The following is a 15,751-nucleotide window of genomic DNA, read 5'->3' on the forward strand; positions in this document are numbered from 1 at the left end:
CATTATTGTGCCAACCAAAGAAAACAACCATCACAATGCAGTTATAGTACAAATTACAGATATTTTAAATAAGCCATACAATTGGAAGTAAAATCTGACAATTTCCTTTCACTAATATTTCATATTCAGTGTCACACAAAGAAGAGAGAAAAGGAAAACAAAATAGAAATTAATATTTTCAGTCGCAGACAACTTTAAACAATATACATATACGATATCTTTCTTGAAACTTGATGCTTAATACAATCATATACTCTTGTTTCCATCTCTTTTGGACTTCAACTTGCCCAACTCATCAAAGTAAACCCACAGCACATCCCTGATATTCACCTTAAGTCCCCCTGATGCCCTGACCCCGGCTTTGGGGACGTGGCAGTCACCATCTTTTACACTGCTGGCTTTACTGCTGCATTATCAAAAACAGCCTTATCGAGTTTCGGTGTATTTCGAAGAAACGGCACCTGCAAACTGTGAACTGTTCTCAGAGAGCGGAGTGTGCTACTGTGCTTCTGAACAAATATCCTGTACTGTAGGAAATGTGACATCTGTGTCATGTCACTCCAAACTGCTCGCATGTGTTTAATGTGGAGCTCCATATTAGCCTGTGTGTACGTCGTGTTGGGCTAGGAATTTGGTTTGAAATACGATAATTGCTGATTGCATAACGGTCAAATGAAGAACACCGTTAAATCAGAAAGAGACCCGATGGGTCTTATCCCTCAGTTTTCCATGCTGCTCAAGGTCGTTCTGTTGCTTTCTGCCATATGGCTCTTTCCCAGAACACTTTTCACTGTCCGAAGTTTAAAACATAATGCACTGCAGGGGTGTATATAAAGAGTTGAAGGGTGGAGCTTCTCAAACGTTAAGATGACTGTCAGCATGAAGGCCCTGATATTCTTGGCTCTGCTTGGAGCTGCATGTAAGAGATCAACCAATTTTGTAATTTTCCGTGTATATATACATACAAAACATACTTATTATACCGATTTAATAATTATCCTATGCATTTGTTTGCTGTTTCAGTTGCTGCAGCTCAGGATGATAAGATTGTCGGAGGTTATGAGTGTCCCAGAAACTCTGTTCCCTACCAGGTGTCTCTGAATGCTGGATACCACTTCTGCGGTGGATCCCTGATCTCCAGCCAGTGGGTGTTGTCTGCTGCTCACTGCTTCAAGTCGTAAGTACTGGAACTCTATCACTCCGCATGACTCTGCTTGCTTTACTGTCCAAAATACACGTTGAAGACTATCTCCACACAAGAAGCATAATGCTTGGAAAAGATACACCGCTGGACGTAAGATTATCACTAACTCTCAGTGTTGTTTAAATGGTAAATGGACTATATTCATAAATCATATGAATACCAGTCTCCAGTCTGATTGAACATTAAATGTTATACACAGAATGAGTCACATTCAACCATTCACAAATCCATTCATACCACACTGCATTTTCTCTATTACACACAATTCATACACTGTGGGCACAGCTGTCAGGGGCAATTTGGGGCCCAGGGAACCACCGACCTTCTGGTGAGTGGACGACCCTCTACAAACCTCTAGAGCCAGAGCAGTTTAGGTTTCACACTGGATCATTACTGGCTGAGGGTTTGGGCTAGGAACACATGATTTAAGGTGAGCATGGAGAAATGTTCTGCCTTCAGCAGATCAAAGTGGACATTTACTACTGTTAAAATATTTACCAGTGGTTAAATGGCGGTGCACAGACGCAGCAGCTCAGTGCTCCCTAACACGTGACTGTGGTTGGTTGTTATTTGTACTGATCATTAAATATGAATGTGGACAGATGTGTGTAGGAATGTGGGTATGGATCGTTTTTAGATGCTGCCCAGCACATTTTGTTCTATGGTTTTGTGCACCGATGATCTTATCTTCTAATCTTGTTAGAAAAACAGTTTTAGAATTTAAAATAGAACAAAAATGCTTCTTAAAAGTTTCTCAGCTGCTTGTGGTACAAGTTTAACACATATGTCCACATTCACAAAGTATGTATGCTCCATTTGGAATAAGACTATGACCTGTGGATAAATAGGAATAACACAATCCTTTTATTGCCAGAGCTGATGGTGGCTCAGGAGAGCTAAATTTGAATGGATATTATTTTGTAATATTTGTTCAGAAAACCTTTAAGTCCTGAACATTCCTGCCTCCTCCAGTCGTATCCAGGTCCGACTCGGTGAGCAAGACATCCGCGTGAACGAGGGCACCGAGCAGTGGATCGACGGCGCCAAGATGATCAGGCACCCGCAGTACAACAGCTACAACCTGGACAACGACATCATGCTGATCAAACTGAGCCGCCCCGCCACCCTCAACAGCTTCGTCCAGACCGTGGCCCTGCCCTCCCGCTGCCCCGTGGCGGACGAGAACTGCCTGGTGTCCGGGTGGGGCAACACGCTGGCCAACGGCAGTAAGAGATGAGACATGAAGGAGCTGAGTGAAGAGGGGTTGTAAAGAAAAACTGAAATGAGAGACAGCAGCAGCCCTGAGGAGACTGTAGCCTTGTCACCGTGTGGAGGGGAATCAGATCATTAAATAGTTTCTTTATTGTGTTAGGGAATAAATAAAGTTTGTCTAATAATGGTGTCAGGGAAAGGCAACAGTAAAAGTCAAAAGATGGACCTTTAGAATAGTTGTGCAAAGTCTTCTCAGGCACTAAATGCAGATATAATTGTGAAAATGTCACCCTGACATTGCGTTCAGGGTTATTTTGGCTCAGAAATAAGAAGAATATGTTGATCCAGTGACTGAGACTCTTCTTCCTGCTCCACAGACAACTCTCCCGACAGGCTGCAGTGCCTGAGGCAGCCCATGATCGATGACAGGATCTGCAGGAGCGCCTACCCAGGGCTCTTCACCGAGAACATGCTCTGCTCCGGGTTCATGCACGGGGGTGCCAGCAGCTGCCAGGTGAGTTCACCTAAACCCTTGGGTGGTGCATGATGGTGCATCACCTTCCAGCACTCAACTAGAGACGGCAGCAAAGCACTGCATCTTCACCCTGTTCCTCTTTTGTTCTTGAGATACGAACATACCATGACGACAAATCATATTGTGTTGTTGCTGTACTTGTGTGTGTGTTCGCAGGGCGACTCTGGAGGTCCTCTGGTGTGTAGTGGTCAGCTGCAGGGGGTCGTGTCCTGGGGTTATGACTGTGCCATGCAGGGACATCCCAGCGTCTACGCCCGCGTGTGCCGCTACAACAGCTGGATCAGCTCTGTTATGGGCAACAACTGAAGAAACACAATCCCCCCCCCCCCCCCAACGAACTAGTGCACATACAATCTCACACTGTAACACCACACTAGCTCATACTCTGTTTATTTAGAACTCCTTAAGTATTATTATCATTCATTTAGATCTCATGAACATAACGATAAGGCCCAATATTCTGTAATCAACAGTCATGATGAAGAATAAATAAATAAAAAATATAATTAAGCATCTATTTAAATTGTTTTGTTGTTTCTTTGAGTTTTCACAGTTGTTGCAAAGACATCTTTAAAACGCTCAGTGCCTCTGTGTCCGTTCTGTTCTCGGTCACGAGGCCACCACTGTCCTGACACTCATCCGGAATTTCAAACCAAACATCCATGTATAATATCTAATTTGTACTTACTATACTATAGACGCATGCATGCCTATGAGATGCCTTTGGTACTCGGTTAATGTGGCACCGCAGTGATGAGGGGAACAAGCACACTGGAGTAAATAGGCATCACTGCATTTCATTGCTCTGGATTCTCCGCCTGCGTTCCTCAGACGCCACTTTGTAAACTTTGCTGCTTCTTGTTTGCTGAGGCGACCTGAACAGACAGAAGAAGAACACAGAGAGCACAGCAGGGATGGTCATACAGCACGAGCACTGGTTAAAGAGGAGGTATGACACTATATTTGGAGTTTGATAGATAAAAGAATGAATATGAATATTTTATATTTAGGCTAAAGTAAAGTATGAGCATCTCTGAGGTTCATTACATTTAATAAATTGCTGAAATAACATAGAGCAAGTTCATGATGGCTCAGGCGAACCCACCTGACCAGCGATCCTGTCCAGATCTCTCTGGCCCTGAGGGGTAAGTCTCCGTCCCCTGTAAATAAATGTTAATAATGTTTATAAATCCATCACTTATTCCATTTCTTCCACAGTCTCATACCCCCCTCCGTCCATCTCTCTTACCCACTGGGGTCCTTCTCCACCATCTTGAGGGCCTCCAGGGCCTGGAGGACCTTCCTCGCCACGTTCCTGGAGCCCACGCTGAAGTGGGCGGGGCACACGCCGTTCCTCTGACGCCCTCCGTAGATCTTGATCATGGAGCCGACGCCCACCCCTCCTCGCAGGTACAGGTGGCGGGCCGTGGATGCTGAGGAGAAAAACAAACAATAAACTGTCATGTCCCCGTTTTTGTCATCGAACTTCTTCAGCCAAAGGACATGAAATGAAAGTGTGTGAAAAAAATTGTTCGGGTCAATTTGCCCGAGGAGATAAGATACAAAGCTGCTGAGAGTGTATTCTTATACTATATACATATATATATATATATATATATATATATATATATATATATATATATATATATATATACTGTGGAAAATCGGGTAAGACAGACCAATATGACACGAGGTGTATTATCTGTATGGGCTGTATTTCACATGTGTTGAATTATCTATATTGTATATAACAATTCTAGTTTAACCTTTTTACTTTGGATTCTGTTTCTATTCTTATTTTCTCATCCTCTGACTCTTTTCAATGCCGTTGTGTCAAATGGAATTCCCTCTATAAATAAAGCTACATCTCATCTTATGATATAAATAAATGGGTTCTCAAAATGGGCTCCAGAGAGTCCTTGAGATGTTCACAGGGTTGTCGATGAAAATGTAAATCCATTTGTACTTCAATCCATTTGTATTAGCGAGGTCACACTTGCTGTATATCTCAAGACACCAAATCTTTATCTAGTGTAGAAATCACATGATCCCGAGAAATAACGACATGAGGTCTTTGACATGTTAAAGCATGAAAGTCACTGGTAGAAGACATCCTGTATTATTATTATCGACACAAAGGAAAGGCTGTAAAAGATTCAAGGAATTCATATTTTCATCGTCAATCATGTGATCAAGTAATTACTTTACCTTTTCGTCTTCATATATAAGAAAACACTGACAAATTACCAAATGTTATCATCAAGTCACAGTAATAATTACAATGTATTGAAATCCACTCGTTATTCTAGGTGCTGAGCAGGAACAGATGAGGTGATGAAACCCAGTGCAACCAACCTGCTCTGGTGTAAAACCAGTTGTCATCACAGGGAGCCATCTCCTTGTGTCTGGCAAGCTTCACAGTGTCGACCCACTCCGGGACCTTCAGCTTGCCAGATCTGAAAACAAAAAAAAATGTATGTGACAAATCAACAGACTGGGCCATTTCAACATATGGCACAGTGAACATTGGCCATCAATAATTAGTATTTTTTAGAATTATTTTATTTGAATACACAAATACATTTTTACTATGGTTAATAACATGATGACAATAATAATAGTAACTTACATTTTACATCTCATCTTATTATAAATGAAAACTCATCTCTTATTTCATCTTTTCCCATGAGGCAGCAGTCTATAGTATTACATTACAATATATGAAAGTGTATTTTTTGCCATTATTATTATTTGAATACACGAAAGAATTTATATAATAGTTATTAGTAATAATAATAATGACAACAATAACAGTAATTTAAATCTTACATTACATTTCCCTCTCGTCTTAAATGAAGAAAGTGATTTTTCTCATATTTATTCCCATAATGCTCAGCCTGTGTGATTGACAGCTCGCAGCAGCTGCAGTGTATGTGTGTGTCTGTGTGTGCGTGTGTATGTGTGAGTGTGTGTATGTGTGTGAGAACTTCTCTGACTTCTTGAGGAACGCGGACAGAGCCCTGACGAACTCCTGCTGGTTGACATCCTTCACCGTCACACTGGGCATCTGGAGACAAACACACGGAGGACACGACGGTGAGTTGACATTTTGTTTTTTGACATCTTCTCCCGGAAGAAAAACCCGTTGCTAACATTAGCTAACTAGCTAGCTAACTAACTAACTTGCTAGCTGGCTAAAGTAGCCGTTAGCAGGCACGGCTCACTGCGGCTGACAGCTCGGGCCCCACGTGCACTGCAGCTCTCATCTCACACAGTGGAAAAAAAGGCAAACGTGCATGTGCATCTTACTTTGCATGGACAGTTCCGAGTCCACAGTCTAGTGCTGGGGAGGAGGAGGAGGAGGAGGGATGGAGCTCAGTCCCAGTTTAGCCCGGAGCTGATGCGGGGATGCAGCAGCAGCAGAGAGAGGGATGCTGAGGAGGGATGGATGGAGGGAGGGAGGGAGGGAGGGATGCTGCCCTCATCATGAAACCGTAGCCTGAGTTAACCTCACCCGCAGCTGCAGATCACAGCCTGTCCCTGCCCTTGGACTCAGCTCCCCCCAAACACTGACTCTAACACCCCCCCAGTCATATCTCAACCACACGGTGAGATTCATGTAGTGTGTGAACGTGGTTGTTAAATTAGTTTGTTTTTTATGTATCACTGTGGTGGTGGTGGTGGTGGTGCTGCTGGGTGGGAGTGAGCTGCTCCCATCGGATCCCAGCAGAGGGTGGCGTTGTGTCACCTTTCTCACATCTCTGGCCTGTTTCCCTCTCTCATCAGACCCAGGTGGCCTTTCAGGAAGTGTGCTGCAGTCAGCCGGAGAGGAGAGGACACCACCGGCGGAGGGTCAGTGCCCGTACTCTCTTTATCTGGCTTCTATACGGGGTTACATCGTTTTATAAAGACACCATGAATGAATGAAAATGTGTTTTGTGGCTTGTAACTTTTGTTGGACTGTGATGAGGGTCGCGACCTTTTTTTATTCCGTGAGTACTCTCCATGAGACGGAATTAAAACTCTTTGCCACAGCCATCTTTTTAGATTGGGTCCAGTGACTGTCCAGGCCTTTTCTTTGTCAAGGTGACTTATGTCCTTGAAAAGCAAAGCAGGAGGCAGTGATCAGAGTAATTCATAAATAAAAGCTCTCAACTCTGCAACAAAGGTAGTTCTTTGTAAAGTCAGAGAGAGAGAGAGAGAGAGGGTTTTTATTCACAGCTCTTTGCAGGAATCTGGGAAATCATCCGTTTTTTATAAAGCAATTAGAAACACACACAAAAAAAAACATAATTACTCACACACTTTTTCTACCTGTCACAATATCGGCAGGAAACATCTGAGCTGTATTGAACTACAAAATGCAAATATGTTTTCATCTTGTGTTGACAGTATGAGCCACATATCGATTTCCTAGGACACCAAAACATCTGCTTGACGCTCTGCAGGTTAATTATGACGGCAAATAATAGTCATTTGTTCTCTTGATTGGTCGGTAGGTTATTGTGCACTTTTGCTTCTTGTTTAAAATATCATTTTAATAGTGAATGCTAGTTACAAGTTACCAGGACTACGGTTTTCTTTACTTATCCTTTCATGTAGTTGACAAACCTGTAGCAGAGTATTTGAATTTATTTATAAATTAATTTGTTTTTTTTATCATCAATCTATTCTTTCATTTTGTGAACTAAATGCTTTATGCTTGTAGGTTCTTAGATTTGAGAATTCACTTATTATTGAGAAAATAAATGTATTTAATTGATAGTTTTAGACCTTAATTTACTAAATAAATGTATGGTTGTATTTTGTCATATAGAAGGTACAACTAACAATCCGAGTCTGATGTGTGCATATGATGAACACATGAAAATGATAGGACGTTGTGTTGTTATTCAGTTGTGTTTCTAATTGTCACTTCAAGAGCATCAGCAGGTTGCCCGCCTCAGGTTTCAGCTCTGATAGCTATGCATACAAACTTTATTTTATTATTTGAGTCACTTTCTTTTGAAGGAGTGATTAACTGACAAAACAGTTGGATTAATTACAGCACTCATTACGTCCATTGCCTTCAAAGCGTTTGCTTTATTTTCAGTACTCTGTCAGAAGTGGAAATTTGAAAGAAAACCCTGCTGCTTTTAATCAATTTCTCGCTTTGGCCCTGAGAGCTTATGTGTTTCCTTTCAGGTATCCAGGCTCACGTCGTACACGGATTAACACCAGCCTGTTAAACACAGCATGTAAAAACAACGAAGACAAATATGCGTTTATAAGTGTGCGGACATGTTCATATCACTCGCACACACACACACTAACACACACATGCACACACACACACACACATGCACAAACACACACACAGCAGCCTTGCGCTTTCTGTGTGTCAGTTGTCTAAGCTTCTTCCCCTCCCCCCCTTTCAACATCTCTCCCCTTTTTTGTCCCCCTCACCCTCTCCTTTTCCCTCCCACTTACTCTCTCCTGCCTGCTAGCACTATTTCAAGCCTCTGCTGAGGAGAGAGAGAGAGAGAGAGAGGGAGGGAGGAAGGAAGGGAGAGAGAGAGCGAGAGGGGAGGGGAAAGCAGACAGAATTTAGAGTTCAAGTGCACGTGCAGAAAATAGGCTGAATAGAGGAGAGTCGGAGCAGAAAGGAAACCAGGAAAGGAACGGCAGGGGCGGGAGACAAAGCACACAGCAGCTCTTTCTTTCCCTCTTCCTTTCTCTCTATTTTCTTCTCACAGACCCGAGAAGGTATTAGTCTTGGAATGGGTGGTGTGAAAAAAATTAAAAAGCTCAAAATTAAAATACAGTGAGTGTGAAAGAAAAAAAAAAATGTAGTCCTATCCCTGCCCCCTCCTCTTTCCTCTCCCCACTGACACACTCCTCCTCTATCCCTCCCTCTTGGATATTTCTCTATGAACCCCCCGGTCTATCTCTTTCTCTCCCTCTCTCTCTCCTCTCTGGCTCTCCTTTCTCTCCCCACCCACCTCACATGCACACACCCCGGACTCCTTCCCACTCCTTCTCCTCACGCGCTCTCTACTTTCGCTGGGGACGACTGCAACAAGCTCACTTTTTTTTTCCTTCTTTTTCTTTTGCTTGCCATCCTTTGCTTTTGGTAATGCCCTCATGTAAGGAGGCACCGCCGCACAGATGCTTCACCCTACTCTACGTGGCCACTCTGAAAAAAAGCAGGGCCGTGGATTGTCCCTGCGTTAGACTGCATGCCATAGACTTTTTTTTTTTTTTCAACTTAAAACTCGATTTCAGTTTAGAGACGTTTTTTTTTTTTTTTTTTAAATCTCATCTTCAATCTAAAGCGGTAGATGAGGGTGGAAGAAAAAGAAAAGTGTCCGATTGATAGACCGATGAAGGGAACATAGGCAAAGAATGAGGGGAAAATGGAGAGCATGGTCTGCGGGAGAAAGTGAGAAAGACGGAGAGAGAGAGAGAGGTAGGAAAAAGAGTACCGGCACTGGCAAAAAAAACGGGAGGGGGAAGAGAGGAGAAGGGGGACCAGTAGGGGATAGACTTAGGAAGGAGGGACGGCTGGATAGAAAATGGCAAAAATCGCGGGAAAAGGAGAAAAAACTAAACTCCAGAATGCGAGGGAGCTGGACTCCTCGCCTCACTCGGGCTTGCCGTCCCCAGTTGCCTTTCATTTTTTGTTTTTTGACATGATTTTTCATCACTTCTGCGGTCACCCTCTCATTCATCTGTGAGTATACTGTGTGTACACGTTCTTTATCCTGTCTCACACATGCAGCCTCCCTGCGTTCCGTCTTCCCTTGAAGCCTTCTCCTCTCCTTCGCCTTCGCTTTATTTTTCAATGTCGTCTTTCTTCTTGTTGGAAAAAAATGTGTTCCCTAGGTTGCTAATCCCTCCATCCTGTTTGTCTATCCCATCTCACGCTCCACCTTCTCTCCCTCTTTCGCTGTCTCTCTCTTTCCTCTTTCAGCCCTTCTTTTTTGTGGGTTATCGCTGTTCTCTTTGCCTCTCCTTGAAGGATTACCTCTGCTCACATTCAGATGAGGGCTGAGGGAAAGGGATCATCGAGTGCACCCCGTTTAAGGGGGGCCCTGTGCATGGGAGGGTAGCACATGCAGGAGGCAGGGTGTGTGCAATTGTGTGTGTATGCATCTGCTGTAGTCATGTGTGTGTGTGTGTGTGTGTGTGTGTGTGTGTGTGTGTGTGTGTTCGTATGCTGGGGTGTTAAAGGAGCCGGCGGTGGCGGACAGTCACTCCTGCTTACGCATGCGTGGATTTGCCCAATCACGTTTCATGTTTCATATTCAGGGAATGATTGTGCGATTAGTTAGTTATAAAAATGCACAGAAACAGAAGGTGAGGTGTTAAAACGAGGCGGAACGAAGAGACGAAACACTGTAAGTGCTGCAGCTTTTCTTCCTCCTCTTCTCTCATTCAGTTCTGTTACTCCTCCCATGCTTTTCCCCCCCTTTTCTATACCATCTTCCACCCGTTCATCCGGGTATCCCCAGTTTATCTGTTGGGTCCGCCCGTAAAAAAGACGAAACCCACGGTCCACGATGTGGTTCGGTGTCGACCAAAGATAACGGTAGATTGATTCACGCGCCTAAGCTGCGTAACATCCCGGATTCAGTTTCAACAAGTTTTTCCTTTTTTACATCCTGCGCATTTGGCCAACACGACTTTTGTCTGATGTGGTGAAGTTCCAGGTAAAGATGGAGACTTTCGGTGCAAATCTGCGGTGTGAGGATGTCGACAGCAGCAGATTTCATTAATGTATTTTTTGCACTTTAAATACAGTGGAGGCTAGACACTAGACAGAGGCATGACACTGTGTTTAAAACGCAGGTCTGCTATCGTCCATTTGCAGACCATCTGCGCTAACCTCCATCGAGTGTAGTGTGCCTCTTTCCACCGCAGTATCAGCCTCAGATATCTCCTGGCATCTCTTTCCTTTCCTCTTCCTCGCCTGTTTTTCTTTATCTGCCTCTCCTGTTTTTTATTTACACAGCCTCCTGTTATCGCTGCCCACATTTTCTCCATCATTTGCCACAGTCGTTATCTGTATCCGATATTTCTCGCTGGCATCGTTCCACAGGAAATGTGCATACATGTGTGTGTTCCTCGAATGAAAAGCAGAAGCACATTTTGACTCTGCTCGTTCCTGGAATATGTGAAAAAAATCTCTCATGTGTTCGTGACTCAGGCGAGGTTAATGAAGTTATTTGAGGACATTGTTGTAAAAGTTTTGATTAAAACCAGTGCGGATATTCTTTAATTTAATAATGAATTATGGAGATATAATAAGAAAGAAGCTGACGCCGTTAGATAACAGTTACTGGCCTAGATCTGTAATAACGTTCAGTTATTATGGATTAATTCATATGCAATGGTTTGATTAATACATAATGATTTGACATTTATGGGCAGAAAGCATCACTGCATTGTGTGATAAGCCAAGGGGGAGGATGCTTTTGTTTCGTAGCGTCCCTGCCTCAACCTTTCCCTGACCTCTACTTTAGCATTTTTCGAAAATGAAGAGTAAAGTCGTTGATGTCAAAACATTTTTTCCTGAGCCAGGAACCTTCAACTTGCCCTTATTTGTTTTCAAATTAGACTTTTACTTTGCCAAACCGGCCTAGCGCCTTTGATACCACTCCTTAGGGGATTTTATGGTAATGCAAGTGTAGTTGGACCCTCAGGTTATGAAATATTACTCAGACAGACCTGGTGTTATGTAATCTTACATAACTGAGGCGGCAGCTCAGCAGGCTCGTGATCAGGGGCTCTGGAGGAGAGGCTATATGGGTCTGCTTATGGTATGAACTCACTGACAGGGTCAACACACTCATGAATACCTGTTCCTTAAAGGGGAAGAGGCCCCCACTGCAGTATTCTCACATATGGAGTTGAGTGTCTGACACCTAAAGGCTGAGGAAGTAGAACAACGTCACCTATAGGAGCTTACTGCCTCCCTTGCCTCATTCAGTCATTTTAAACCCCATTGCTGTGTGAGATACTCAAGGTACAACAACCCGGCGCTGTTCCCATGATTCTGTACCAGCGCTCTGTGAATCTCTGTGCTTCTCATTCATAATTGATGACATTCAACCGCAGCATACATTCATGGATCGAACAGACCTCAGGAATTCCCATGCAAGCTGCCATTGTGTGTAGCAGGTTTGAATTTGTGCGACTGAATTGACTGCACTGTAGTTTGAGTACGACCGTAGTACTAATAAGTAGTACTAATGCCTGCTAGAGTCAAGGGTGTTTATTTAATAGAAGAATAAAAAGACGTTCAAACACTGGTTTTGTTAGGTGGGGCCTAGTAAAAAAATATAAAATATCTATTCTATCTGATATGTTTATATTTATATGATTGTTTTTAATGACTCACCCATAAACCAGAATTAGTTCTGTATTATGATTATAATGTGAATCATGTCTGTTTCAGATTGAGCTGCCGAGACAACCCAAACCTTTTCTGTGAAGATGTCGATCAGGTAAGGAAACATTTTCTGTTCATATTTAAGTCATTTCAGTGTCCGGAAGAAACAGCAGATACTTTTTAACTTATCTAAAGCAGATGAGTGTGTGTTGAAATCAAGTGCTTTACCGAGCAGATTTGTGCTTAATGGCAGTCAGCAGTCAGGAACTCTTGGTCAGCCATTTTAGTCTGTGGCTCGATCGAAACGTCAATACACCATCAGAATAATTGAATTACTCTTCCCTGACTCATTCGGTTGTGATTAACCTCACAGATATGTGCTAAGCGTCGGCCTGCGTGAAAGCAGCAAACGGACAATCCCTCATTTTGTTAGCGCGCCGCTCGGGCTCGGTGTTACAATGTTGGCCGTTGACTTATCTTAGTAAGCGACAAGTGAAAGGTCATCGGTTGGTCACGTCCCGATTATCAGATGCTGCTGAAAAGTGAGAGAGTGCGGGTATAAAGAGCGTCCTGTGGTCGAGCCTTGAAGCTAGCTTTGGAGATGCCTCACATTACATTTTTGTCTTTGTGCTGATGTCACCCCTGTGCCCCCGGTCCAACAGCAGGGGAATAAGAGCTACATTCTGCCCCTTGTCACACAATAGAGCCCTTCTTGGCCTGATAATTTCACAATGTGTTTTTTTGCAGAGGAGCGACGCGCAAACACACACATTCTCTGCAGGCAGCACAGAACATCGATTCAGGGCCGGTTGAGCGTCTGCACTTTACCTGGTATTTCAATTCTCATTGAAGGTGTTTGCTCAGAGATTTGCAGCAATCCGCTCCCGCTGTTCAGGAAGTGCCCTGTAAATACACTGCGGGTCATTTATTAGATTTCAAGATTTACTCACAGCACCTACTCAGAATGAGAAATGTTAAATTCTGCTTTGTAGACTATGCGGTGTCGGCAACAAGCAGATCTGCAGAATTGTTAAAGTGGTGTATTTCATGGGTCGGGGACGGAGGAGCCACTGCAGTACAGTAAGGTGGTGTGGCAGGGGTTAACGTCTGAGGACTGGAGGAATGTGTCCGGGTCGACGGGGAGAATTCCTCAGTCCTGCGCGACTAGGTCACTGCACTGACAAGAGTCTGCCACCTATTCCCGCATGCGCACTACCGCCCTGCGCCTCCGTCTCGCTCCATCTTTTTCTAATTCTGCCTGCCCATCCTTCCTCTCTCTCTCTCTCTCTCTCTCTCTCTCTTGCCCCTCTTCCTCCCAGTCTGGCTCCTAGTCTGTCCTTCTCTTTCGCCCTTCCTTTCTTCTGTGTTTCATCATTTCGTCTTTTGTTCTTCCTGCTCGTTGTTGGTCTGTCTCCTTCTGTCTCTTGCGTCTCTCCTTTAGTCCATCTGTCTGTTCTACTTTGCCATATCATATTTTTTCAGACTCTTTCTTCTGCGTTTAATGTGTCCCCGTGCACTTTTCGCTGTTGTTTTTCATCTTCAAATACTCGTGCCTTCAGGTATTAATATACCCAAATGTCATCATTCTGTCATTTATGGTCTGATTTATCCATTCTCCATCAATTCTGTCTGTCTCATTAGTTTTCTGCGGGTTATTGAGTTCAGTGCTGCAGGTGCTTTCAAGTGGACATGTTAGGAGGGCAGAGGCGTGAAACAAAGGAAGACGCAGACATTTACATTCTCCGTGTGCTTGTGAATATGACACTGGCATGCTTGTTATTAATGCAGTGCTGTAGAATGCATATGGTGCCTGGTGGTGCTGGTCATGTATGATTTATATGGCGTGTTCCCACACACAGGCTCAGGGCGTTCATAGCAGCTATCAGTATTCCTGAGTGAAGGAGTTTGCAGACTCTCACCTCTTCATTGGCTGTCAGCGGGGGTGACAGACAGACCCTGAGGTACAGGGGTGTTTCTGCTGATGGCACATGTGGTGATTTGACACAGTCTGAACTCTGCACACATGCTGGCTGAATGGAAGCACATTTCTCCCCTTTACACACACGCAGAGTATAAACAGCTTTATAACTCATGCGGAGGGAGATTAAAGTGCAGATTCTCACGTTCTTTTCTTCATACATGAATGAAGTTTGATTTATGAGTTAATTACTAGACCAACAGAAGATCCATCCACTAGAATTGTTTTATTTTCAAGCCAAAATGAAAAATTTCACTGGCTTTAGCTTTGTGAAACGTAAATTTAATTATTTCTTAGTTTCCTTTTAGACTAATGGTTGGCTAAAACACAATGTGAAGACAGAAGTGAACATTTTCAATCATCACATCACAAACTAAACCCATCATTAGGTGATTTAAAAAAATTCAAAAGTAATTTTCCATACATTGCAGTGACTGACAGTGTGTAGAAAATATTCTGTCATGTTAAATTATTAATTTGACTGTCGTGCCCTTTTAGCAGTCCATTTAGTTTGGAAGTAGTAATTTGAATAATTAAATAAAGAGGTTAAATCCTGAAAAATATATTCAGCAAATCTATTTTCTATGAAACATTAATATGTCTGTGTACCAACTATCTCATCTCTGTGTGACACTGAACTGTTTTTAACCTCAAAGTGGGATTCAGAAATTCAAGCTCTTCAGATAATATTTTTAATTTAGCTCTGAGAGCAGGGGTGTAAATCTCTGTTTGTTTGTGTGTTTGCTTGTATGTGTGTGTGTGTGTGTGTGTGTGTGTGTGTGTCTTCATCTGCCCACCACCATGCACCTTAAGCCCTGGCAGAGGGGAGGTGAGATGTGAGTATTAACAGTGACTGATGATGTCACAGACAGCATCACGCCGCTTCAGCTGCCCCCGTGACCCGGCTCTAGGAGCAGCGCAAGCACCCGTGGGTAACACCCGCCAGAGCACATTAGAGGACGGGAGATGGAGAGAGGCAGGGATGGAACACACAGAACACAGCTCAGGGGGACAGAGAAGGAGAGAGGGGGAGAGAGACGGACAGAGGGGGGGAGGCTGTCAGATTAAAGAGAACAGAGAGGAAGAAAAGCTGAGAGACATGCCTCTCCGTGTTTTTTTGTTTTTTTAAGCAGACTGTCTTGTTGGAGTTGATGTTCTACATTAATGCCTCAAGTATCTCTCACTTTCTGTCTCTGTCCTTCCATCTGTAGATGTCTCCGAAGGCTTTGCCTCCTCTTGAAATGTCCCTTAAAATACAAAGTGAGTCTTGTGCTGATTGAAAAAACAAGGACGCAAGGGTTTATACGTGGTCAGCGAGAAAATAGTGGAACACCAACTTTTGATATTTACAATCCTGGAGCATATTGATTAAAATCAAACCAACCAACAAACAGACAGAGGTGAAATCATAACCTCGGCGGCGGAGATAATAAAAAATCCAAATAATTG

General features: G+C 43.4%; 2 protein-coding genes across 2 annotated transcripts; one reads left to right on the top strand and one right to left on the bottom strand.

The window, feature by feature from the left end:
* Positions 1-809: 809 nt before the first annotated feature.
* Positions 810-3,468, top strand: LOC133972582 (trypsin-like). The gene is made up of 5 exons (XM_062410113.1): positions 810-919; positions 1,024-1,177; positions 2,177-2,430; positions 2,794-2,930; positions 3,108-3,468. The coding sequence occupies exons 1-5, from the start codon at positions 868-870 to the stop codon at positions 3,255-3,257; spliced, it is 747 nt and encodes a 248-aa protein (XP_062266097.1). The 5' UTR covers positions 810-867; the 3' UTR covers positions 3,258-3,468.
* Positions 3,260-6,376, bottom strand: LOC133972584 (small ribosomal subunit protein eS19). Its single transcript, XM_062410115.1, has 6 exons — positions 6,261-6,376; positions 5,948-6,018; positions 5,307-5,407; positions 4,201-4,384; positions 4,057-4,111; positions 3,260-3,826 (listed from the first exon to the last, which is right to left on the bottom strand). Exons 2-6 carry the CDS (start codon positions 6,016-6,018, stop codon positions 3,779-3,781), a joined length of 459 nt encoding a protein of 152 aa, XP_062266099.1. The 5' UTR covers positions 6,261-6,376; the 3' UTR covers positions 3,260-3,778.
* Between the last annotated feature and the right edge of the window lie 9,375 nt (positions 6,377-15,751).

The sequence above is a fragment of the Platichthys flesus genome, chromosome 17, assembly GCF_949316205.1.
Source record: "Platichthys flesus chromosome 17, fPlaFle2.1, whole genome shotgun sequence".
NCBI classification, from domain to species: Eukaryota; Metazoa; Chordata; class Actinopteri; order Pleuronectiformes; family Pleuronectidae; genus Platichthys; species Platichthys flesus.

Excerpts from the sequence above, each read along its gene's own strand:
- LOC133972582 (XM_062410113.1), top strand. The coding sequence starts at position 868 with ATGACTGTCAGCATGAAGGCCCTGATATTCTTGGCTCTGCTTGGAGCT. Across the intron at positions 2,431-2,793 it reads CAACACGCTGGCCAACGGCA|ACAACTCTCCCGACAGGCTG; the intron begins GTAAGAGATGAG and ends CCTGCTCCACAG. Across the intron at positions 2,931-3,107 it reads GGGGTGCCAGCAGCTGCCAG|GGCGACTCTGGAGGTCCTCT; the intron begins GTGAGTTCACCT and ends GTGTGTTCGCAG.
- LOC133972584 (XM_062410115.1), bottom strand. The coding sequence starts at position 6,018 with ATGCCCAGTGTGACGGTGAAGGATGTCAACCAGCAGGAGTTCGTCAGG. Across the intron at positions 4,385-5,306 it reads CTGGTTTTACACCAGAGCAG|CATCCACGGCCCGCCACCTG; the intron begins GTTGGTTGCACT and ends TTTTCTCCTCAG. Across the intron at positions 4,112-4,200 it reads GTGGAGAAGGACCCCAGTGG|GGGACGGAGACTTACCCCTC; the intron begins GTAAGAGAGATG and ends ATTTATTTACAG.